Consider the following 23,543-nt stretch of genomic DNA (forward strand, 5'->3'; position numbering starts at 1 on the left):
GCTGCTAATGGTAGCCACCAGAGTGTATGCAGCTTCCGGTTTTGGCTACGCGTCACTCTAACTCCTTATTTGGTAATGTGTGTGTGGACTGCGCTGGACTGCCGCATAGCCAAGACCGGACAATAGTATGAAGCTGCAGCGTCGGAGACAGCATTTACAGGACCGCAGTTACAGGACCGCACCACGTGACGGCGGCACGTGACGGTCAACGCACGTTCACATGAATGTTTATATGTATATTAAACAAACAACACTGTTTCATTATTATTAAAAAGAAAACAACACTGTTAAACACTGTTTCAGAATACATTTTTATTTATTTTTATTTCCACACTGTGGGGGTCTGCTGTCAGGCAGTTTTGGCAGAGCTCATAGAGTAAAATGTGATATATTGACATATATATTAAATCAGATGGGTCAGTCACTGGGGGTGAGGCGGGGTCTGCTGTTTCTTCACTGGGGGTGAGGCGGGGTCTGCTGTTCCCTCTCTAGGGAGATAACCTGTCGTGGCACTCTGAACACTGGCTGAAGGGTTCCCTCCAGCAAGCTTCTGGCCTCCAGAGTACATCGCTGTAAGTCGGGCAAGGATCTCCCCCTCTCGGATTGTAATATGCATCTTGAAAAAGAGAGAGCCTAATTGGTCAAACTGAACATTTTGAAACAATTTCACAGACAGACATAAATTAGGCCTAATTGTTAGATTCTGACACGACAGATTCTAACCTACATAATAGGCCGACATAACTGACTAAAACACCTCATGCAATATTACAAAACATGTCGAAATGATGAGACTGTCTGATAAACAGGCAGTCAGCACAGTGAAGATTATTTACAATGAATTCAAATTGTAATACAATGACTATTAAAGAAGCATTTACACTGAAGACAGAACTTAGGCTACTGCTGATTTAATGTAGTGGACATATTGACATGCTTTTGTCATCCGTTGAAGTTTAATTAATTAGCTGACTATAATTAATCATCAGGGATGGGAAGTTTACTTTTTTTAAATGTAGTAGGTTACAGATGAGTAATTACCCTGTTAAAAATGTAATAAGTAATGTAACTTGACTATGTAACTATTTGTATTGAAATTCTAATGTTAATTATGGTTATTTTATGTTTTTTGTGAGTCACTTTGGATACAAGCCTCTGTCAAATAACATAACCATAACATACGGTTTCATTAAACAAATAAACAAAACAGTTGGTTTTGCAGCGAGTCATCATAGGCTAACGGATGACATTTAGCACTTGTTGCTTGTATGGCTGTTCAATACAACAGAATAGTTGTTAACTTTAAAAAAACAACATGATTCACATTACTCATACTCTTACTGTAATTAGTGATTAAATTACTCAACTATGACACCTAGTTGGGCTTGCCAAAATCACGCTAGTTTCATTAAACAAATGATCAAATATGCTAACGAAGCTAATGCTTTTGCTAATGCTTTTGCCGAAAGCTATAGCTAACGAATAGTTGTTTTTAGAGACTTTAATACGGTTAGAAGCTATCATAAGCAAACAGATGTTTGTTTGTATTGCCTTAACACTATCATAGTTAATATTAGCTAATCACACTTCATTTCAAGACACCGGAATTGTTATTAATGTTAAACAAATAAAACTGTAAAAGCACTTCACATTACTCACATTCTCTGCATTGACGTTCACATTCATGTGAACGTGCTCCGTCACGTGCCGCCGTCACGTGGTGCGGTCCTGTAACTGCGGTCCTGTAACTGCGGTCCTGTAACTGCTGTCTCCGACGCTGCAGCTTCATGCTACTCAGACCGGAAGCAGCAGCCACTCTGGTGGCTACCATTAGCAGCTAACTTTTGCTCTGCGATTTTTACATAAAAATGGAATTATGGATTATAAATTAAATCATTTTTAATCTGTGGAACCTCAGCTTTAATCGGATATCTTGTATGTGCAGCTACGATAAGTAATAAGGGTACTTTTATCTTGAGTTCTGTGCCAAAGTGGTTAGCATTTTTCGCTCAGGGGTCATTTAGATGCTTTTTATGAGACTTGTGTTTTGTTTTGGTAAAAATGGTTTGTATCGTCAGTTAGCTGAGATTATTTACGTTAATTTGGTATAACACATTAATAGGTTCTTAAATATTAAGATCCCCTGAGACACAGTGTTGTGAAAAAAAAAAGTAAAGTACCCGCCGGGACTTTGGGGCTTAACAGGTTAAAAAAAATGCAATATATACCGCAGGGTGGGAAAAAATCGCGATGTCAGTTTTTTTCAATATCGTGCAGCCCTACTGAAATACACTACAAGCCTTCCTCTGGTCCACGGGGCTACATTCAAAGATAAACCGGTCACCAGGAAGCTGCAGCAGACTGCCAGCTCGGCAGATAGGACGTACGTGGGGGGTTAACACATCTACCTGCAGCGGCTACACGTTAACCTCAGCACACGATGTGAGGAGCTTTGCACAAATTAATCAGGGGGTGATGTAGTCTACATCTACAGTTTACAACAACGGTGGTTTCCGCATGCTGATAACTACTGACGGGTACTGCCTTTACTCTTTTCCTCAAAGGAAGTGAAAGTCTGTGGCTGAGACAGGGAAGTGAGGCTGTGGGGCAACATCTGTATCCATCTAAACACAGGAAGCGCCACACAGACAGCTGGAGAACACACCAGAATAGAAACCACCAGAATAGAAAGGACTTGAAAAGTGAATGTGTGCTTCATCTTTGACCTCACGGCACACCAGTGGATGATCACATTTAGGGGGAACTAACTCTTATTTGCATACAAACCGAATCATGGAAACGACTGCATTTATGGTCTTTTAGGTAGCCCAATCTGAAAATAAATTGTGTGTAGAGGTTAGCAACTAAAATAGAGTTCTTTAGTGGGATATACCTGAGGAGGTGGGGTCATCTGTGTAGTCATGAAGCTCCTCTGGAGGGTCTCCGTAGTAGGAGTTAAACTTGTGGCTGGAAACGGCTGCCAGCACTGCACCCTGGGACACACACAGGGGAACAGCAGCTTTTACACCAAGCCTCAGCAAAGCCAAATGTTGTGGGGTTGTTTTTTAACCACATGTCTGTATATGAGGGCTGTTAAGAGACAGACATAAATCTGGGTCATGACAAGCAGGTGCACACTGTGGAGGAGTTTGCACCTCCTCTCATATCAGATTCAATCTCTGAGTCTGTGTTCTGCTGACCTTCAGCTTCCTCCTGCCGTTGAACTTCCTCAGCTGCTCCACGGTCTCAGGCAGGTGGATCTTGTAGGCGTACCTGTCCCTCTCCTGCACACATCGAACACAGATACTCACATCAGTACAAGAGGAGGGTAAAACACACAGGGAGGAGGGGGGGGGACTATATGAATAAAGTCTGGTTGTTTCAATCGATACGTGCTTTAAAGTGATTTTGACTTGACTTTAGAACAACAAATCCCTGACTTAAATTACAGTCAATGTATTTGTTTGAGCCCTTTTTACTTAATAGGATAATTCATGTTTGATTATTTGTCTAATGTCTTAGATTAGATTAACCTCATTATTTGATACGTATATTACACTGGGATTTCATATTTATTTTAGTGTTTGTTGATTTTTATGTGTGTACTTACATAGCGCCTAAAATCTGCCACAAATCCTCTCGTCTCTTGTTGAGATTAATGTATTTCTATGTACGCTTCTTGTTCCAACTTCCGCATTTATTTTGAAACAGCAGTACTACTGGCAGCTGTGTGAGTGTGTAATCTCGCCTTCAGCCAGGGGTGGTTGAGGGCCTCGTAGACGGTGATCCTCTCGGCGGGGTCCAGCATCAGCATGCGTCTCACCAGGTCCTTGGCGCTCTCAGAGATGTTCGCCCACTGGCGGGGGTTCATCTGCACGAGTAGAGACACCCAAACACACGCATACATAGGAGGACACTTTTAGACACGTGTATTGGGTAAACCACTGTCATCAGATCGCGATAAAGAATGTTGGAAGAAGTCAGTAGAGTCCAGTGGATCCGTACCGTGCGGCGGAAACACAACGGACAGTGACGTCGGCCCGTCAATGAGCTCATACCTTGTATTTCCCCTTGATGATAGCCTCGAACAATCGCTCTTTGGTGCCGTAGAAAGGCAGGCAGCCGGAGAGGAGGATGAAGAGGATGACTCCGCACCCCCACACGTCCACCGGCTTGCCGTACGGCTCTCTCTTCACCACCTCTGGAGCCATAAAGTGAGGAGTACCGACTCGACCTGAGCAGCGCAGACAGGGAGAACAGTGACTCGGAGTGTGACTGTAAAACCAGAGCATGGGGGAAATGCTCTCTAATGGTATAAGGATGCAAAGGCGTAAATGCGAGGATTTGGGTTTTCCCTTTCCTGTAGGGTTTTGCGTGTATGTTGTATACGATCAGACACATTGTACGTGATGGCTAAGGGGAGGGACATCTCTAAGCTATGAGAAGAATAAATACCTTTTTGAACATTACAGCATGTAAAAATGTTACCGCGCAGTGAAACACTAATTTAAACCTGAACATTAGCATAATATGTCCTCTTTAAATGGGTAGTGAATACAAAAACTTAAGTTGCTCTTAGCATATGCAGATATACAATGTGGAGGCGTGAATCAGTAAGTCCTACTGTACCTCCAGCTACTAAACCAGACTCTCCCAGCTGTATTGCCACTCCGAATCCTCCCAGCTTCACTGGAGCAGAGTTCTCCTTCGACGCCAGCAGCACGCAGTGAGGCTGCAGAGGAATACAAGAGAGGCAAAGTTAGAGGAACATGTCAAACACATTTTACATTTCAACAGGTCAAATGGGGGAAATTCATTTCGAAAGATGCCCTGCACAATATTACTTGCTTACACGCATGATTATTGTTTTTGCTGACACCAACAAATATTCTCTGCAATTCTTCATAACCGTGCAGAGCATTGCTTTACTCTGTGCAAAAGTGCAGGATCTAGCATCTTCGATCGCTGGTTAGTGAGCCACGGTTTCACAATGACAACTCGACATGCAAAGCTGTGACCACACTCAATGATGATGCTGATGGAGAGAAACATGAAGTCACCACACAGGAGATCATAAGCATCAGGTTACATGCATGAATTTCAAACTTTAGATAGTGTAACAGGACTGGGCTGACCAAAAAGTATAAGTGGTAGTGCAGCAATCACAACAGAGGCAGTGTTTGAATCCAAAGAAGGGCTTTATTGCTACCACCTCAAAAACACAAAGGCTAACGTAGCCGGGCCGCTAACCGACTTACAAAAACTGAACAACTCTGTGGGCTTTGTCTCAGAGTGATCAGCACCAGGTGTGTGGGTCTCCACACCTGCTCCCAGTACACCCACCTGTTGGGAATGTAGGTGCCCCCCACTACCCTGCCTCTCAGCCTCACGATAGTTGAAGCCGTAGGACAGCTGCTGCTGAGGTGTTGCATTTTACCGATAACAAATAAGGTCCTGGGATCGGAGCGCTAGGTGAACTTCAGGGATTGTAGAGTTGGTCAACTGTCACCGTTGTTGGAAACTCAGCCAAAATATATGTTTTATTGGCGACATCGCACACAAATGCACAACAGACAAGATTAGTGTCGGCATGCAATATTAAAAACTGCTCTTCTTAGTCAAATGAATTCAGTGTACTGTATGAACCAGGCAGAGTGTGGTGGGCTCACTTCCTGTCTTAATACTTTGTGCACTTCTTGTAATATGGAGAATTGAAAGGTTGAGGGAGGGGGTGTTAACCGAGGCCGCGCGAGATTAGAGAGATGCAGCCAGCGAGAGAGGAAGAGAGAAAACAAGAAGCAGAGAGGAGCGGCAGACTGAACAGAGATATCTGAGGGGGGAGAGGGTGAGAATAGAGAAGGACACAGACTGCTACAGAGGAAGACTGTAGAGAGGAGGAAGAGGAGATTCCAACAAAAGGACGTGAGAAAGGAGTGTGCAGGATTTGTGACTCAGTCAGATAGTTAAGAAAAAAGGACGGTTTTCGCATTATATCAGATTCATGGAGGTTCAACAGACAGTGGATTGCTTTGCTGCTGCAGCTCTCGACACTTTCCCACACATTAAAGTGCAGCTGTGCTGAAATCTCTCCAGGAGGAATATTGACGGTGAGTGTTCTGCTCTAATCCAAACATCTGTGGCTTTGACTCGACGTATGTATTAGCGTGCACTTCTCTGCTTTACTTTAATACCGGGGAGAGGAATTTAGGAGTTAAATAGGCGTGCAAATTGCAATTAGATGTGAATCCAGATCCGCCACTGACCTGCAAGAACTTATTTTTGTTCAGAGAAACATTTATTTATTTTCCCGAGCCTCTTTTGTACAGGTGCTTGACCTTTTTAGACGGCATTACATGAATTACTATAATTTTCAGTATTACATGTGTGACCTTTAAACACCACAACCCACGTATTACTCAGCTGGGTGTGCATTACTCATGAAATACGTAAATGCACTGTCACAAAGGGCACTTCACTTTCTTTTCAATGTAAAACCTTTTTAATAAACTGACGATTGTCTTTTTGGTTTTGTTCTCAGAGTCAAAGGATCAACAACTCTGAAGTCGCCACTCTTCCGACACAATGACCACCGCTTCCTCTTCCTTACTCTTCGCTCTGTCAGCCTCTTCTTCGTCTAACACCTCTACCCTCCCCGTTTCGATGTTTACCGACACCTCGCTTCCTAATTCCTCTTCCTCAAACCAGACTACGTGTTCGTTTGATGACCACGCCCTCCGTCTGCCTCTCGCCGTTCTCTACTCCCTGTTCTTCCTGTTTGGGCTTGTGGGTAACCTCTTCGCCCTGTGGGTCTTCCTTTTCCTGCATTCAAGCCGCAACTCTGTGCGTGTGTTTCTCATAAACTGCGCCGTGGCTGATCTGGTGCTCCTGGCGTGTCTGCCCTTCAGGGTTTTCTACCATCTCAATGGAAACCGCTGGGCGCTGGGGTCCGTCGCCTGCAAGATGGTGGGAAACCTTTTCTACATGAACATGTACATCAGTATCACGTTACTGGGGCTCATCAGCTTGGACAGATACCTGAGGTTGAAGGGGAAGGGCAGAGCGCGGAGAGGCGTCAGGATGACCCTGTGGGGGCGCAGCCGGCACTGGAGCTGGTTGGCGTGCGGCGCTCTGTGGGGGCTGTCTCTGGTGGCGCTGGTGCCCATGATTGCTACAGCAGAGGACAAAGACTCCCAGGGCAAGTGCTTTCAGTACAAGCAGCGTAGCAGCAAAGCCAAAGGGAAGGCTTACTTCAACGGCGTGCTGGTGCTGCTGTTCTGGCTCGTCTTCGTCATGCTGGTGGTCTCCTATGCCAAGATCGCTGCCCAGCTGATGAAGGTGTCCCAGGACAAGCCGGACCTTCCCAACGCGCACAGATACCAGCGCACCGCCAAGAAGTCCTTCTTCGTGCTCTTCCTGTTCACCATCTGCTTTGCGCCCTACCACGCCTTCCGCCCCGTCTACATCATCTCGCAGCTGAGCAAGGCGGTCTCGTGTGACTACTTAAAGCTGGTGGACCGCACCAATGAGATAATGCTGTTATTCTCCGCCTTCAACAGCTGTTTGGATCCTGTCATGTACTTCCTGTTGTCCGGCACAGTGCGCAAAACCGCCCTGCGAGCGCTTGGACACCGACTCCGCAACCGGTTCATCTTCCTTAATGACGCGACGTCAAACAGCTCGACCACAGAGTTCAGACGAGGTTCTGTGCCTATGGCTAACACCCCCTCGGGCACCCCCAGGACGAGCATCTGCATCATCAACTCCACCCTGCGCCGCACAGGACTGAACGCGGTGCCGGCTACTGGATAACAGGGATGACGTTATCTGACTTTTCAAGCATAGTCCGGACTGTTTGGACAATTCTTTGTAAATCGAATAATGCACATATCTTAATATTTTGTGAAAACAATAAATGTTTTGTTTACCGATTACCTTCAATCACCCAGTTGGTTTCTAACTTCCTGTTCTGCGTGGGAATTTCCGTTCTCATTTTATGACTTCAGTGGACTGTGACAGAAGCATTTGTAAGAATACATGCTGTATCAGAGAATTGGTACATTAGAAGATTAGTTGTTCATTTGTGACCTTGTATATTTCAAAGAAAGGAGAAGTATGGATAGAGAAATGTAGCTTCCTTCCCCCTCACAGATTCAGCTTATGTTGTGACAATTGAAATGAGGAAATTGTCTTGCTACATTGTTCCAATTGTGTTAAGAGGCAGCAACCTGCCACTCCAAGAGAGTTCAAACAAACACCAGTAGGAATGTGCGACTACCGTTTCACCCAGGTTCGACCCAGCACACAGCGATTGGTTTTACACTGAAAATAAGGCCGTGTTGATCCCTTTGGGGACCGAGTTGTCAAGTGGTAGTGATAGTGTGAGGATCAGAGGCCATCTGCTGTGCTAGTGTCTAATGCCTAGGTGGCTAATCCTGTTGAAATCACTGGTTGAAGCTAATCCGACTAGAAGAACTCTTAACGCACAGGTTTGCAAAATGCAATGGCTTCAAGGTAGCTGGAGTAGTTTGTTCTAAAAGCCACATAAAAACTAGAAGATAATGCAAAGAGCGTGTGTGTGTGTGTGTGTTTGAACATTTCTCGTAAACAGTATTTTACCTTTTTTTCACCCACGGACAGTTAAGATATCATCTCCTTCACACGTCATATGAGAGTTTGTGGCATTTAAATAACCCTTTAATGAAAAAGGTTTTCCACAGTTAAGCAGGTGTTTTTGAGTGGATCTCACCTTTACATCTCGGTGAATCACATTGTTGTCGTGGCAGTACCGAAGCGCCTCCAGAATCTGCCTCATGTAGTGGCTGGATGCAGGGAGAGCAGAAACAAGACACCCGGGAGATCATTTGGGGCATCCACAGAAAATGTTCATTAATATTTAAAAAGCTCTGTGTGTCCTACCTGGCCACTGCTTCGCTGTACACAAATCCAGCATCAGCTCTCTTCACAATTTCAAAACACAGATCTGCTCCGTCCATACTAAGAGAAAGAAAGAAATGAATTGACTGATTATAAACCAGAGTTTTCCCACAGTGCGTAAATCTACATCCCTCAAGGAGCCATTTTATGAGCTGCTGTCATCGGCATAAACACAAAGGCAGTGTATTTTCATTATAGCACTTCTCAGACAGTAACAATCCTAGGGAAGCTTTCTGGAGGACATGTGATTCACAACATCCACACAGAGGAAAACAAATGACCCCGGCAGGATGATTAAGAAAACGTGAAAAAGAATAAAAAGCAGAGAGCAAGGCTGAATAAGTATGTATTCGTGTCTAGTTGCCATATTTTTCCCGGGTTATCGTAGGACTGCTCGATTATGGCAAAAATCATAATCTCGATTATTTGGGTCAATAATTGATATCACGATTATTAAAAACGATTATGCATTTACTTTGAAAACATCCATTTCTTGAAAAAGAAAATGTGAACAGTATATTTTTAGCAGTTGATTACCCTGAACTTTAAATATAATTCAACTGAAAAACCAATAATTTTTTTTTTTTTTAATAAATAAAAATAAAATAAATAATTGTTTTATTTCGATTACGTTGTTTTCATAATCGTTGCAATCCAAAATCGTAATTGCGATTAAAATACGATTAATTGAGCAGCCCTAGGTTATCGGCATCAAAAGGTGGAGCCATTTTTGTATTCACTGCTGGATATGTTAAACAACAATTATCAGATACACAGTCAATAATATTTATACGTCATACTTTGGGGGTGTTGAGTATTTATGATTCATATGTCTTCTCTTTTTGGCAATATATGATAATAGTCTTTAATTTCCAACAAAAACAATGCGAATATACCATAAACACTGAGGCATAGCTTTTCAGGTGGAACCCAACACTTTGGTTATAACACATATTTGGTGTCCACCAAAGTTACACATATGTAACAACTAAAGGTATGTGGGCTGGTAGTGTTGGGGAAATGGTGTGACATCTCCATCTCCTATTCAGATGATCACACCCCATCTATATATTGTGAAAACAGCATCTTGTACGTGGGACTGATCAGCTGTGATGCTGGGTAAAAATAAGTTAGGGGTTAGGAGGTTAAGAAGGAAGACAATGTATAATAACAAACCCTAAAGTGGTTCACATGGTGCATGACGGACAGACTTACTATTCAAAGACCATGTAGAGCATGCCGTCAGAGCTGTAGGTCTCCAGCAGCTCCACGATGTGCGGGTGCTTCAGCATGTGGCAGATACTGGCCTCTCGCTTCAGATCTACAAGAGACAAACCATACCATGAGACGTTACGTCAAATAATGTAATCGGGATACAAAAAAAGGAACTGGATTTCCTTATAGTTACATAAACAAAGATGCCATCAGATTACTGACGCCTACTGCCTGAATCTGCTTTATGGTTTTCACTTTCTTTGCTTAATATGTACTTCTTTTGTCTTCAGTAGGTGAACCTATATATATGCATGTAAACATGTCACAGTAGAATAACAAAATACACATATACATTAGTTCACATTCACAAACTGCATGTATTGCCTCTCTTTATCAGGTGCTGGTTGGCTGAACAGTAAATCTCTCCTGCACTGAAACAATCTCCCTGATTTATCGGTTTCATTTTGCAGGGCTTTTTAAATGAGCTTCCTCTGCTGGCTCATTCAAGGACTTTACGTTCTCCGTGACATCGGCAGCTCCGGTTTTAAAATGTCTGACTCTCCTTGTAGGGGTATTTGTCATTTCCAAAACCACTTGCTTTACATTATGCGGCTAAATGTCACCGCTGAGGAACAGATATGACTTTGGGCTGTTTCTACCCAAACATATGAGGTTCAAACGCCACCCTTAACAAATACACTCTCTGCATTATTGAGGGCTTAAGCACCTGCCTTTTCATATATCACAATGCATTCTTTATTCAAAGGTGGAATGATGACAATACATTTATATCATTTAGAAAACATCAGATGACATTTAGGAGAGATGATGTTAATTTAAAATACTAACCACCAGAGGGTGTACAAAGCTTTTTATATACATGTTTTTTATTTACACGTTTTCTTTAAACTTTAATACTGAGCACATAAGGTGAGCTTTCACATGTTGGGCCGACAGACAAGCTGGTGTTTAGCAGACATACGCCAGATGTAAGGCCGCTACAATGCCAATTTAAATGCAGATTTGGCTCACAATCATCGACATCAGGACCAATAACAGAGCTACATTGCTCTGTGAACTCTACTCTACTGACAAAACCTTAAATAACACACTACAGGAAAGGGAAACCCCAAAAAAGCATTATAGGGCCTCTTCAAACAAAAGGAAATAGTGAACAAGTGTTAGAAGAGGCTGCTAATAAGAGCTGACAGACATTATGTGCTGTTGTTGAGCTGCTCACTCCATAAAAACCTCATTTACACACTCCAGCCCCCATCTGCATGTCTACTGTTCTCAGTGTGTATGTGTGCGTGCTCATTGTGTCGTGACGGACCAGCATCATTATGCAACAGAGAGAAATGTCCCCGCTACAGAGCCCCTATTCTACTGTTCCTTTGCTTTCATTATTCCTCTCCTCCTCATCCTCATCCCGTCTCATTGAGTATCTATTCTCCAGTGTAACTAACAATGATGCCCAGTGTCCGCACCGCAGCGAGGAACCCTCTCGGAGAGCCAGAGGGGCCTGGAACAGCCTGAATGAAAGCAATGCCATTCACTGGGCCGGATCCAAATCCATTCTTACAGGGAAGGTGTAGGCTAGACTACAGCTGGTAGATCATTCATTTTCATACGGGGATGCAATCTTATTATAGAGTCTGATATCTGCAGGATAAGGTTTTCTCTGCACAACAATGCTGGAGAATAAGGCCCACTTTATAATATGAATATGTGTACATGTAACGTAATCAGGATACAATCATTTATTTCCTTACAGAATGAGAAAAATAAAGACCTTTTTAAGCATTAAAGCATGTAAACATGTCACAGTGAAGCACAAAATACAATCATTTGTCCTTTTTAAGTTGTTTCAGGACCCATAAAGCTATAGTGTTAATTGAAAACGCTCAATTGTTTGCTCTCTACATTTACCTCCATTATATTCTGGTAATCCTGCACTGTGCCCAATCTCTTAATTACACCTTTAATCAAGTGTGTATCCACTCCCCTCACATGCTCACACACACAGATATATTCATACAGAACTTGTTTGTAACTCAAGCTTTTGCTTCTTTTTAATGCTGACGCGGTCTCTTTTTTAACAAGCGACGGTGTGTGTGTTCCCAAGATACCACTCTGCAGATCTGGCTTCACTCCAGCGCTCTACCTCTCCACTTTGAGTCCACTTTGAGTCCACTTGCTTCTTTCGTGACTTTTTTTAAATGTCAGCAATGTGGGTGTCAAAAAAAAAAAAAGGTACAGTTTTCTTCTATCCTCGGTTCAACTGGCTGAAACTTACCAAGTGCTGCATTTTCAAATGTAATCTCTTATTGTTGGAATTATCTGACAGCTGCAGCGCACATTAAAAAGTCTAAATGATAAATAAACTGATGTTTTTATGGAAAAAGGGTTATAACAAAAAAAGGAATTTTAAAGACATTTGGTCGAAGATTTATAATTGTAAGTGAATACATTAAGTCTGAGTAACGAAAACATACACATGTACACAATTGTCCTTCATTTCCATGTCTTGCTGTTATTGGCTGCCCTGCTTATCTCTGACTGGTCCACAGATGGCACACAGTGAACGCCAACATTAGCAGCAACACACACACACACACACATATGATCTTTGCTGCATCTCTCGTTCTCTTTTAGACACACACACACTTAGACACACTTAGCATGACAAAGCACAAAACCACATGGTGAGGCATGGCATATCTCACACACGCATACCCACCACCACAACCTAACCAATACACACTCAAAGAGGCAAACAAAAGCAGATCCAACATCTATTATTACTCATCTGGGTGCAGCACGTGTCACATACGCCTTGTGTATTTGTGCGTGAGAATGCCGGTAAACAATCTGTGTGCCTCTGTGTTTAGTAGGGCTGCTCAATTAATCGTGTATTAAATCGTATTTTAATCGCGATTACGATTATTATTATTGGTTTTTCAGTTGAATTAAACTTAAAGTTCAAGGTAATCAACTGTTAAAAACATACTGTTCAAATTGTTTTTCTCCAATAAATGGATGTTTTCAAAGTCAAAGAATAATCGCATTTAATAATTGCAATTACAATTATTAACCCAAATAATCGAGATTATGATTTTTGCCATAATCGAGCAGCCGTAGCGTTTAGTATTATTTGCAGATTATTCCCAAAATGTGTTGTAGTCCTCAAGGAGAACAGGGTGGGGTTTGCAGTTTGCACTCCAGAGCATGAAACAAGCTAGTTTCAAAGATGTAAGTAAGTCAGAGTAAGACTCTGTGATTGACACCTATCCTCTCTTATCCTGATCTGATGACTCCCATCTGCTGTGTGCACGACAACAAACACCAGGATCTCATTTGCAGCCACGGTTCAAAGCAGGTCTGTGGGTTTCCTCACCTTCTGTGCTGAGGCCTGGGCTGGAGGTGAAGCTGGCCACATCCACGATCTTTACAGCAAACTGCTGGCCCGTGTCCCTGTTGATGCAGCGCCTCACCACGCTGAAGGGACCCCTGCAACACAGACACATGGAGCGTTAATGATTGAAGACATACAGACATAAAACCACTGTGCCTTACTCATGTTCAAACACAAGAATAAGTTCACTTAAAGAGGCCCTACTCTTACCTGTCAATCTGTTTTATAGGTTTGTGTGCATGTAAATTGTCTGTAAAAGGCTAAAATGCCAAAGTTCCCTCCAGAGGCAGTTTCTCTCCCATGGTTTCAGACAGAGGGGTGCTGCAGCACAGGCAGTATGAGACAGTAGAGGCAAAACATACAAATATGAACCTGAAAATGAGCATAATGTGCACAACAACACGCAGCAGCTTAGGGCAGACATGGTTCCTACTCTGAAAATATTCTGGATTTACAGTGGGTGGTTAGCTAGGCATGCTCGTGCCAGTGGGAATTATAGAGCAGTGGTGTGCAGCACAGCTGTAAAAGCTAAAATAAAAGCTTTATTATAGGAGACCTGAGCAAGGAGACCTATCCAACAGAGGTTATTTCTGAACAAAATGTAGAAGCATATCTTGAAAGGGCTGTGTTTCCTGCTATAGCTGCAATGGGGCTGACACATTACATGTTTTCCCTTTCCGTGTCCAACAGGAATTGTCAAGATTTTGCATTAAAACATCGTGCCTCTGCCAGTGACTTTTACGACACTGGAGAGACCTTCTCCGAGTATAACAGCCCATCCCAACTTAGTGTTTTTTCTCACACACATGCAGGTCAAATCCATGCAGAAACTATAATAGCTTTTATTTTATTACACTCACAGGTGCTTATGATAATCTCTCTCTCATTATGCCCAAGCATCAGATTAAATCAGTAACAAAGTGGCGGGAACAGGCACTGAAAGCTGAGACATTTGCACATGTTGTTTCCCCTAGCCATCTTAGAGTCACACACACACACACACACACACACAAGCCCCTGCCGTGTTACAGCTGTCTCTACATCTCCTAAAGTCCTCGATCCTCAGAGGCGGAACCAATGCTACCGGAGACACACACACAGACAAAAACCCACAATAGCACCAAAAGTGGTGGCCATTTCAATTTGCTTTAGCTTAATTAGCAAATTAACTGCCAGTGTGAGTGCCAAACAAACAGTAGAAGCCATTTACTTTAAGTGTGTGTTCATGTTTCCAGGATGGGGGGCTGCTGCTGATTTGCTCCCACATCTGCTGTAAATATTAACCCGTGCAAACAAACGCAGGCAGCATGTGTGCACAGAGAAACCCTAAAACACGACACTCTTTCCCCCCAGAGTTCACAGGAATCCCGCTGATGATCTGAAAACACGGCTGACCCTTGCCCCCCCGTGGGTTGAGGGTCTGCAGCAGCTGTGTGTCTTATTAAAAACACTCTCAGATCTGTGTTTGACCGGGGGTCTCCGAGGCTGCAACCACTGGGATACAAACGATGCAGTGAGGCCATCTTTGCCACTGATCTAATGCGTGTTATTACCACCATTAAGCAATGAGGTGGGGTTTAGTGAACCTGCCAGGTTTCTGCACCGACCCCATTTGCAATCTTGGCTGTCATTTCAAAGAGGCTGCATGGAGAGTGAAATCAAATCCATGGGGCTGTTTCTAACTGCATTGCGAGTGAAAAGGGGGGATGGGTTAGTTGTTTTATTTAAAAAGAGGCCCTATTATGCTTTTGGGGGTTTTCCCACACACACCCCCTGCCTGAAACGCCTCCATTGGACTCCTTTGTTTGATTCCCGAACACAGTGACATCACTATCTAACACTCACACTTTCATTGGCCAGTGCTCCAACACATTGTACGTGATAGGCTATAGGCTAAGGGGAGGTACATCTCTAAGCAGGTAACCAATCACAACATAGCTAATCAATCTGAGCAGACTGGGCTCTGGTTTCAGACAAATATGAACCTGAAAATAAGCAGAATGTCCTCTATAATTATTCAAGAATGCAATTCATCCCATCATCCGGAATACAAAAAAAGAGAGAAATCAGCCATGTACAGTAAGCTGTTACATAGAGCATACATATGAGACAGAGATTCAGAGTGTGTGTGTGTGTGTGTCTGAGCGCAAGGAAGCACAGAGGCCTCATTCCACAGTGACATCAGCGCAGCTGTGCTGAGTGGGCTCATACAAAACGCCCACACATGGCTCACATCCGACAGTGGCAGTCATCAAACATTAGCCCAAAGTGGCAATCTTTACAAACTGCTCCGAGGCTCGTTCCAACTCCCTGCTCCATGTAAATCAACCACGGGATATTAGAACCATTTTTCACACTGGCCGTGAACCAATTCCCCTCTCAGGTCGTTTTGTTCTCCCTCTCTCCTAAACAGACAGGACACATCTGTGGCTGCAGACTCAACATCACCAGTGCGGCTCTCCTGAGAGCAAGCGTCTTTGCTTAAAGCAGCATGTTGCTCTTTAGCTGAGGCCAGCAGCGAACATAATTCACCCAGGTTAGTCTGTCCCAAAGGTTTTAGGAAGGAAATGTTTGCACAGATGTGAGATGCAGAAACAAATGAGTGTCTCGTTCAGCCAAACTAGTGGTTCTGCTTGCTAATCTTGTAAAATGATAAAACGTGTGGAAATATTTAGCAGCCTCAAACGGGTTAAATTGGAGTATTGGCGTATAGAAAAAAGATATGATAGTTTGGGTCATAATAGTAGCTGAATTAGTGGTGATGCCCGTGGAAACAGAGCTTTTTTTGGTTTTGTTTTGGTTGTTTTTGCCCGTCCTTGTTGTCTACCCTCCCTCATAATGTAAAGCGTCTTTGGGTTCAAGAAAAGCGCTATCGAAATATAATTTATTATTATTAATACATTTGCTCAGAGGCTATGAGCAAAGAAAAAACCAAACATAAAAGGGATTCCAACAGACGGCTTGAAGGGTGAGTGCCGTTTGCCCTACTGCCCAAATCTAGCTCAACTGCAAAGCTGTTCATTTCACAAGTTCAACAAAGTTCAGAGCTGTTCATGTGCAGTCTGTGGATGTCTAAGCAACAATAATCCAGAGTGCTTACTTATGCAAATTAGAGAATCCTCTGAATAGTACCAGGGAAATTAGTATTCCGGCTGCAAATTGAGAATTTAGAACAGAGACACCCTCAGGAGGTTCTACAGCTTTGGCAGACAAAAAAACCAGGTTGGTTTAAAGCACCATGCAGAGTCTGAAAGAACATCCATTTACAACTATTGATCTGCAACTGAAAGGACCAATACTATACATGGAAGTGTTGAAGTGCAAGAAAAACATTAAAGAGTACGTCTTATGCTCATTTTCTGGTTCATATTTTAATTGTTTGCTCTACTGTGACATGTTTACATGCTTTAATGTTCAAAAAGGTTCAATCCAACCTAAAAATACTTAACATTGCTTTTTAATGACAGAAGCATTTCCCTCTTGATATTTTCCTTTACAAGACAGATGGTAAGATGACACTTCAATAATGTGATACTGTATTGATCCCAGCAGGAATTCAGCCTCCTGCTTCAGGACACTCCATGCTTGCCAAACTGGGGGCTTAGACCCTTCGTTGTCCAGCAAAACAATGAAAGTGCAATCCAAATATAGCACAAAATGGACTCCAACATCACTACCGATATGAAATTTATTTTACGACATAACAAAGTCAGGATTTAATGCACGTGTTTGCAAGGGACTGCCTTAAAGTGCATGTAGTTGTACCAAACAAATGTGTAAAATATCTGATACAATTTTATTACTAGTTTAAAATGAATCATGAAAATAATTTAGTGATACATAGATTTAAATCCCAACCAAAAAATGGCAACATCAGAATCGGGTTTATTGCCAGGTAGGTTCAGATAGCAAACTTATTGAGAACACTGTAATAAAAATATATTAATATAGCAATAAAATAAATAATAGCTTGGATTTATATAGCGCCTTTCATGAGACCCAAGGTCGCTTTACAAAGAAGAACAGGGGCAAAACAAAAACATATCAGACAACCAGTCGGACAGACAAAACAAATAGATTAGGGGCCAAAGGCCTTGGTGAACAGATGGGTCTTGAGGGCCCTTTTGAAGGCGTCAAGCGTGGGGATGTTGCGGATCTCCGCGGGGAGAGCGTTCCAGAGGGTGGGGGCTGCCACGCTGAAGGCTCTGTCCCCGAAGGTTCGCAGTTTGGTGCGGGGGGTGGTAAGCAGGCCAGAGTCTGAAGACCGCAGGTTCCGGGGTGGGGCATGTGGGTGAAGGATGTCCGATAGGCACTGGGGGGCATGGGCATGGAGGGACTTGTAGGTGAGGAGGAGGACTTTGTATGTTATGCGGGACTTGACCGGCAACCAGTGGAGGTGGATGAGTAAAGCAGTCATTTACAACAAAATACAATGCAGTGAATTATAGAAAATATGAGCAGTAAGCAATATTTAAACATTGTGTGCCTTAATTAAACATCCGTTCAAGCTTTTCTAATGTGAGGATTTGTAGTGAATCTCTATTGTCCTACCTGAACATTCTATACTTTATACATTATGTAAAAAGCTACTAAAAACTAAATGTTAGAAAAACAAACACAAATGGTCCTAGCAGATAACAATCTGGCCTTCCTGGAGCAAAGCATTGTGTGTATGATTTGTATGCAAAAGGCTGCATCTGTTTGGGGCAGAAACCTCCATTACACCACTAAAAACAATCAATGAAAATGTAAGATTTAAATGTCGTCAAACCAATTTCATTATCCCACTCCGGAAAAAAGCCAGAAGGCCGATCACTTCATTGGTTCAGAGTCGCACGTCGCAATATCCTCGGCTCTAATGAGCGCCCCAGAACTGAAGTAAAGAGCACTGTGACTCCAATAGTGCTTCTCAACAACCCAAGTCCTATTCAAACTGAATCATTACAGACAGAAATAGATTCAATTGCTTTAACACTTCAACAAGAGCTTACATCTCAAAAACAGCCTGGTGCCTGAGTTAGACTGAGATTGCAACTCCAGCGTTACTCAAGATTTGGGAAAGAATGATTATTAATCTTATTTACATTGAAGGACATAAAGACAAGGGACTAGATTGCAAAGATCAGTTTCCCACAAGGACTTATCTGCAGCTTCCTCTTGTGATTTTGGCCATATTGCAAATAACAATTAAAATCTCATGATAAGCCCCTAGGTCCCATGACATCACATATTTACTGTACACCACAAACAATTAGCCTCAAGTCTCTACAAAAGCCTGTGTCATCTCTCAGCAGAGTTCATCCAGTACTCAGTTGAATGGACACCTGACCCGTATGCTCTTCCTTTATTTAAACAAAGGCTAGCTTAACCACAGGGAAAGGGAAAGTACATTTACATGCATGAGCTGTATAATCAGACTGTCAAAGTGAATCATTATAGCTGTGCTACACAGACAAGAGATGCAGCTCTTGCTGTTGCCATGCAACTATAAAACCTGATTAATGAAAGGGTCCGTCTCGCTAAAAGTTCTAATATTTTTGCTCTTAACTCTCAGTTCTGATATTTCAATTATGCATATTGGTGTTTTCCTTTCCTGTAGTGCGTAATAAAGGTTTTGTGCATGTCAATGGTCTGCAGAGTTCTCAGTGCTCCTACTTCAGTGTGCATCGTTTTTTCAAAACCAAGTGAACCCAAAGATCTGGATTACTTAAGTAATTAATGTAAGAGCATGAAACTCAGTATTATTCATCTATATCTTTAATATCACAAAGAGACTTGCAAAATCTAATCAAAAAGACACTTTCAGGATAGTAATATCAAAACAAAAATGTCAACAAACTCCAAGCAAATGAAATGACTAACCGTCTTTCAGTAGAAATCACCTTAAACATGGCTGCCTTTAGAGGAGATGAATACTACACAGGGATGGCGTCCCCTCTGCTCTCAATCCCCCCAAGCCAGGGACAAGCTGCTCTGGGACAATAATAGACAACTTCAGAGCAACAAAAGAAGTCTCGAGGAGGGCCGAACAGGATACGTTTGAAAGGAGGTCAAAAGGTTAGAAAGAGAGAGGCGAGTAAACAAGATCATCCAATAGACGCAAAGCCAATCCCAGCTAAAACAATGAATCCCTCTTCAATGTCTTTGTTTTGTGTGAAGGTGCCTCCTTGTCAGTTTCTTCTGCACACATACAGAAAAATTCCTAAAATCCGTACCTAAAAAAACTAAGATTTCAAAAGCTGCTACACCGAAATATATTGCCTTTATGAGACTTTAATGGGAACCGTCAGAGAATATAATCCGTTATATAAAATAAGCATGATAGTTCACAGCTTCTCTCCCACTGCTCCATTAGAGACCTTTATTTACTTCCTGAACAAAGTGACATCACTATGAAACACTTGCGCACATGTCACAGTAGAGGCGCAAAATACAAATATGAACCTGAAAATTAGCACAAAAGGGCGCTTTTAACAATTAACACGTACTCTTAGGAAACAGCAAAGCAAGACTGCTCCCGCCTGCACCTTAATACCAAACACTTACTTATACGCGTCGGTTATTTTTCTATGTCATAGACAAGCAGAAGTAGACAGAACGATATAACCGCCAATTTTAATATCACAGCAGGGTTTCCGCCAGAAAAAATCTGTCGCACGGGAAAAGACAATAAACACTAAATCCTTCGCATCGAGTTATTACTTTAGTTTGAAAAAATATCTCAACAATAGATTTAGGAAAGATGATTAGATACCGTGCAATATGCCGTTACAACCGCTGTGGAGATCAATCTCGCTATCCCCTTACCTGCCATTACGGCCCGGCATCTGTCGAAAAATCATACTCTAGCAGAAATGTAGGACCGGGAAGATTCCCTAACGAGACAGACAACATGGGGATAGGGTTTCTATCGTGGTTTCCTGTGGCTATAAAGAATTTCCATTTTAATTAACTACCATGCTCAGTGGTCCGACAAGCTGTCCACTACAGTAAAACGGGAGGTTTGAAACAACGTGGGAGATGGCTGCAGTCAATGACTATAGGGCATTATTTATAACCGTAGCCCCAGGGCCATCCCATTCCCAACTCCACTTGTCTCCATTGATCTGCCTCTGCCTCCCTTCCCATCAGGGCTGAGGGAAAATGATCCCCCCCTTTCTTCCTGCAACACATCCCAAGACACCAGAACTGAACACACTTGATCCATCATCTGCAGACAGTTTCATAAAAGAACTGGCAGGATGAGAGGGATTTTCTGGTCTGTTCTGGGACATAACTGTGGCATCCTGCTTTTTAACTCAGTCATAAAAAAGGATCCAGACTATTGTTCATTCATTACTCTTCTGCTGACCATACCCTGCAAAACTGCTCAGAACACATATTTGCAAATACTCTCTTCCTCAGTATTAATCTAAGGCTTGGATTAATGTTCCAGTCATCTACCAGCCAATGACTTTCTATTGTCAAATAAAACATACAAACTTGATGGTCTCACCATTTCCGCTCTTACTATCCCTAGTGGCTCCTTGTATCCCTTACTCCATCCTCTATGGCTTTGGACCATCCATCAATTAGTAACCAGACAACAGGAAGTACCAGGATATAGAACAGGGCCTGGGGGTCTGGAGAGTGTGCCTCTTTCCCCTACAACAAACTTAATGGACCCTCAGATTTCCAGTGAGGGCAGCTTGTGGGGGGAGGGGACTGACTGGTAGCCCAGCACTGTGATGACCCGTCAGCATTCCCGCTTCACTCCAAGCAGGAACAGAGGAGCCATCTGACCACACAGAAGTAACATGCAGACTGAGGCAATTGTGATTTAGATGAAAACATAAACATGCCAGACTGTGACTGTATGCAGGTATGGCAACATTCGGGCAGAGGGATTTAGAGGAGGAAAATCCTGTCTGCAGACATTTTAGATGTGCAGCCATATGATTATTACACCTCATGTTATTTAAACCCAGACTCTATCCTCAACAAATTAATTCCTTCTCCAATGTCAACAAATGGTATACAAGTAGAAATACAGAAACATATTTTTAGTTGCACAGTATATACCTGTACTACTACTGCATCTTTACAAACTGTAATCAAGGAAGTAAGCAATTGATATACGTCTGTAGTCAGTCTTGTTAATTCCCTTTTCTGCATAGATATGAAATGTCAGGCACATTCTGCAACTCAGTTTTGCTTACCTCGGGAAGGCCTATAGGATCATTATTATGATGTTTTACACCATACACACTCAACAGCTGAGGCAACACAACCTTATATTGATGTTTGACATAACTTCAGACTACCCAAAAGCATAGTATAGCTTCTGACTCTGGGAAAGTGAGGAAAAACAGTACATTTCCACCAAAATATTGCATCTCTGAACTATGTCTGCAACCAAATCACACACATATGTCATTATTTGATAACCAATGTCATATTTTCTACTGAGCATTACCTGATACGGTTTAAAACCATCCTGCCTCACCCGTTTCAGAACTCTGCATTAAGTACATATGCTATTCAATTATATTGTAAAGGTGGAGACTGCATTTTAAGGAGTGACCTCACCAACCCAGTGAACTTTCCTCTTGAAACCCATGAGGGCATAAACATTAAAAAGAGCCAGCCATAATCAAACATTAGATTAAATAACTAAAATAAAAAAGCAAAGAAGGGAAAATGGTTAACAGAGGTGGATAAAGTACTCAGATTATTTACTTAAGTAATAGTAGCAGTACTACAGGGTAAAATAATACTAGTAAAAGCACTGCATTCACAATTGTATTTAAGGAAAAGCAACAGATATGTGGAAATGATTAGATTAAATGTATTACAATTATTAATGTGTTCATCACTTCAATGTTGCAATTTGTTGAAGTGGGGTTGATTTGAATTTCTTTATACACGGCTGATATAAATTACATTACACCACAGTTGTACTTACTTGCCAATCACCTCACACAGCTCGTAGACATCCTCGAACAGCACGTCGTCGTCCGCCATGGTCATATAGGTAAGCGAGGATGCTCTCCTCAAGATAGCCCACCCACACGGATTTTAGAGGATGCAATTGTGGGGTTTTACTGTCCCAAACAGCACAATCCTGGTAATGTAAAGCACCAAATGTCAGAGACAGGAACACAAAGTAACCACTCTAGTGTCCGAGTTAGCCGGCTAGCCACATTCGCTTGGCTGTCACTCCGCGGCCCCACCTTCTCTTCAGCTCCCGGTAGGCTAGCTAGCCAGCGAGCTAGCTAACCACAGAACAGCACCCAGGGCGTGGAGATTTCCTCCAGAAAAACACTCCTCTTTGCATGCCTCTTATTTGTATATTACCGTTTGGGTACCGCAAGACGCAGGACTCCCCTTTGCAGCGCCCACCGACCAAGATGTTCCCTTCTCCGCAAGCTAACGGGGCTCTGGAAAATGGTTGGCTGGGTTAATGCGAGCTAGCTGTCGATGCAATAACCGGTTGGCTTGCACCGTTATTGCGCTGTGCACACCCAGTGTATCACAGATGGCTTATCCCACCGTAATGTGCCCGGTCTGCAATATGCTTCAGCTTCCAGAGCCAACATGGAAGACCTTCGCTTGCATGTCGACGACTATTCCGTTGCACAAGCACCGTCTGTGCTTGTGAATATTGCAATTATATTCCAACACCGCCGACCCTTCCTTCGTCCACCGTTGCTCCCGTTCTTACGGTGGGCTCAGATGCTGGCTGGCTTTGACTGGCTGTTCCTCCGACTTCCAGAAATGCCAGGCTCCTCCCTCTATCTTCCAGGAAACTGGTCCGGGCGGAGCCAAAATGGCGGCACGGGGTGGACCCTGGCAGGTGTCCTAGCGCCGGCTGAGCCAACATGGCGTCCGGCAGGGGGGGGCGATTTAGGCGCAGTTTCCTAATCTCCCCTAACGGTCACACATCCACTGTGTCCCGCGCAAGCGTCGACCATCCAAACCCCCATCACTTTACGTCAGC

At 42.9% G+C, this 23,543-nt stretch overlaps 2 protein-coding genes and 1 long non-coding RNA gene across 13 annotated transcripts in view; 1 reads left to right on the forward strand and 2 right to left on the reverse strand.

Annotated features, from left to right (window-relative positions):
• LOC117546574 (peripheral plasma membrane protein CASK) overlaps positions 1 to 23,326 on the reverse strand; it is a 36,428-nt gene extending 13,102 nt beyond the window's left edge. For 3 of the 11 annotated variants that reach the window (XM_034216815.1, XM_034216814.1, XM_034216808.1), the window contains exons 1-10: positions 22,509 to 23,326; positions 13,547 to 13,659; positions 10,150 to 10,255; positions 8,917 to 8,994; positions 8,747 to 8,819; positions 4,630 to 4,732; positions 4,059 to 4,234; positions 3,749 to 3,871; positions 3,201 to 3,284; positions 2,894 to 2,993 (exon numbers count right to left, since the gene is read on the reverse strand). In XM_034216815.1, coding sequence (XP_034072706.1) covers positions 2,894 to 2,993; positions 3,201 to 3,284; positions 3,749 to 3,871; positions 4,059 to 4,234; positions 4,630 to 4,732; positions 8,747 to 8,819; positions 8,917 to 8,994; positions 10,150 to 10,255; positions 13,547 to 13,659; positions 22,509 to 22,573 — 1,021 coding nt within the window. In that variant the 5' untranslated portion in view covers positions 22,574 to 23,326. Of the gene's footprint in view, positions 1 to 2,893; positions 2,994 to 3,200; positions 3,285 to 3,748; positions 3,890 to 4,058; positions 4,235 to 4,629; positions 4,733 to 8,746; positions 8,820 to 8,916; positions 8,995 to 10,149; positions 10,256 to 13,546; positions 13,660 to 22,508 lie in introns of all 11 variants that reach the window. The other 8 variants (XM_034216812.1, XM_034216810.1, XM_034216806.1 and 5 more) reach the window with 3 other exon arrangements.
• Positions 293 to 1,883, reverse strand: LOC117546576. Its single transcript, XR_004569039.1, has 2 exons — positions 1,660 to 1,883; positions 293 to 616 (listed from the first exon to the last, which is right to left on the reverse strand). It is a non-coding gene; the product is annotated as an uncharacterized LOC117546576 (long non-coding RNA).
• On the forward strand, positions 5,830 to 7,929 carry LOC117546575 (probable G-protein coupled receptor 34). Its single transcript, XM_034216818.1, has 2 exons — positions 5,830 to 6,107; positions 6,539 to 7,929. Exon 2 carries the CDS (start codon positions 6,583 to 6,585, stop codon positions 7,807 to 7,809), a length of 1,227 nt encoding a protein of 408 aa, XP_034072709.1. The 5' UTR covers positions 5,830 to 6,107; positions 6,539 to 6,582; the 3' UTR covers positions 7,810 to 7,929.
• Positions 23,327 to 23,543: the final 217 nt, after the last annotated feature.

This window comes from Gymnodraco acuticeps, unplaced genomic scaffold, assembly GCF_902827175.1.
Source record: "Gymnodraco acuticeps unplaced genomic scaffold, fGymAcu1.1, whole genome shotgun sequence".
NCBI lineage: Eukaryota > Metazoa > Chordata > Actinopteri > Perciformes > Bathydraconidae > Gymnodraco > Gymnodraco acuticeps.

Excerpts from the sequence above, each read along its gene's own strand:
- LOC117546575 (XM_034216818.1), top strand. The coding sequence starts at position 6,583 with ATGACCACCGCTTCCTCTTCCTTACTCTTCGCTCTGTCAGCCTCTTCT.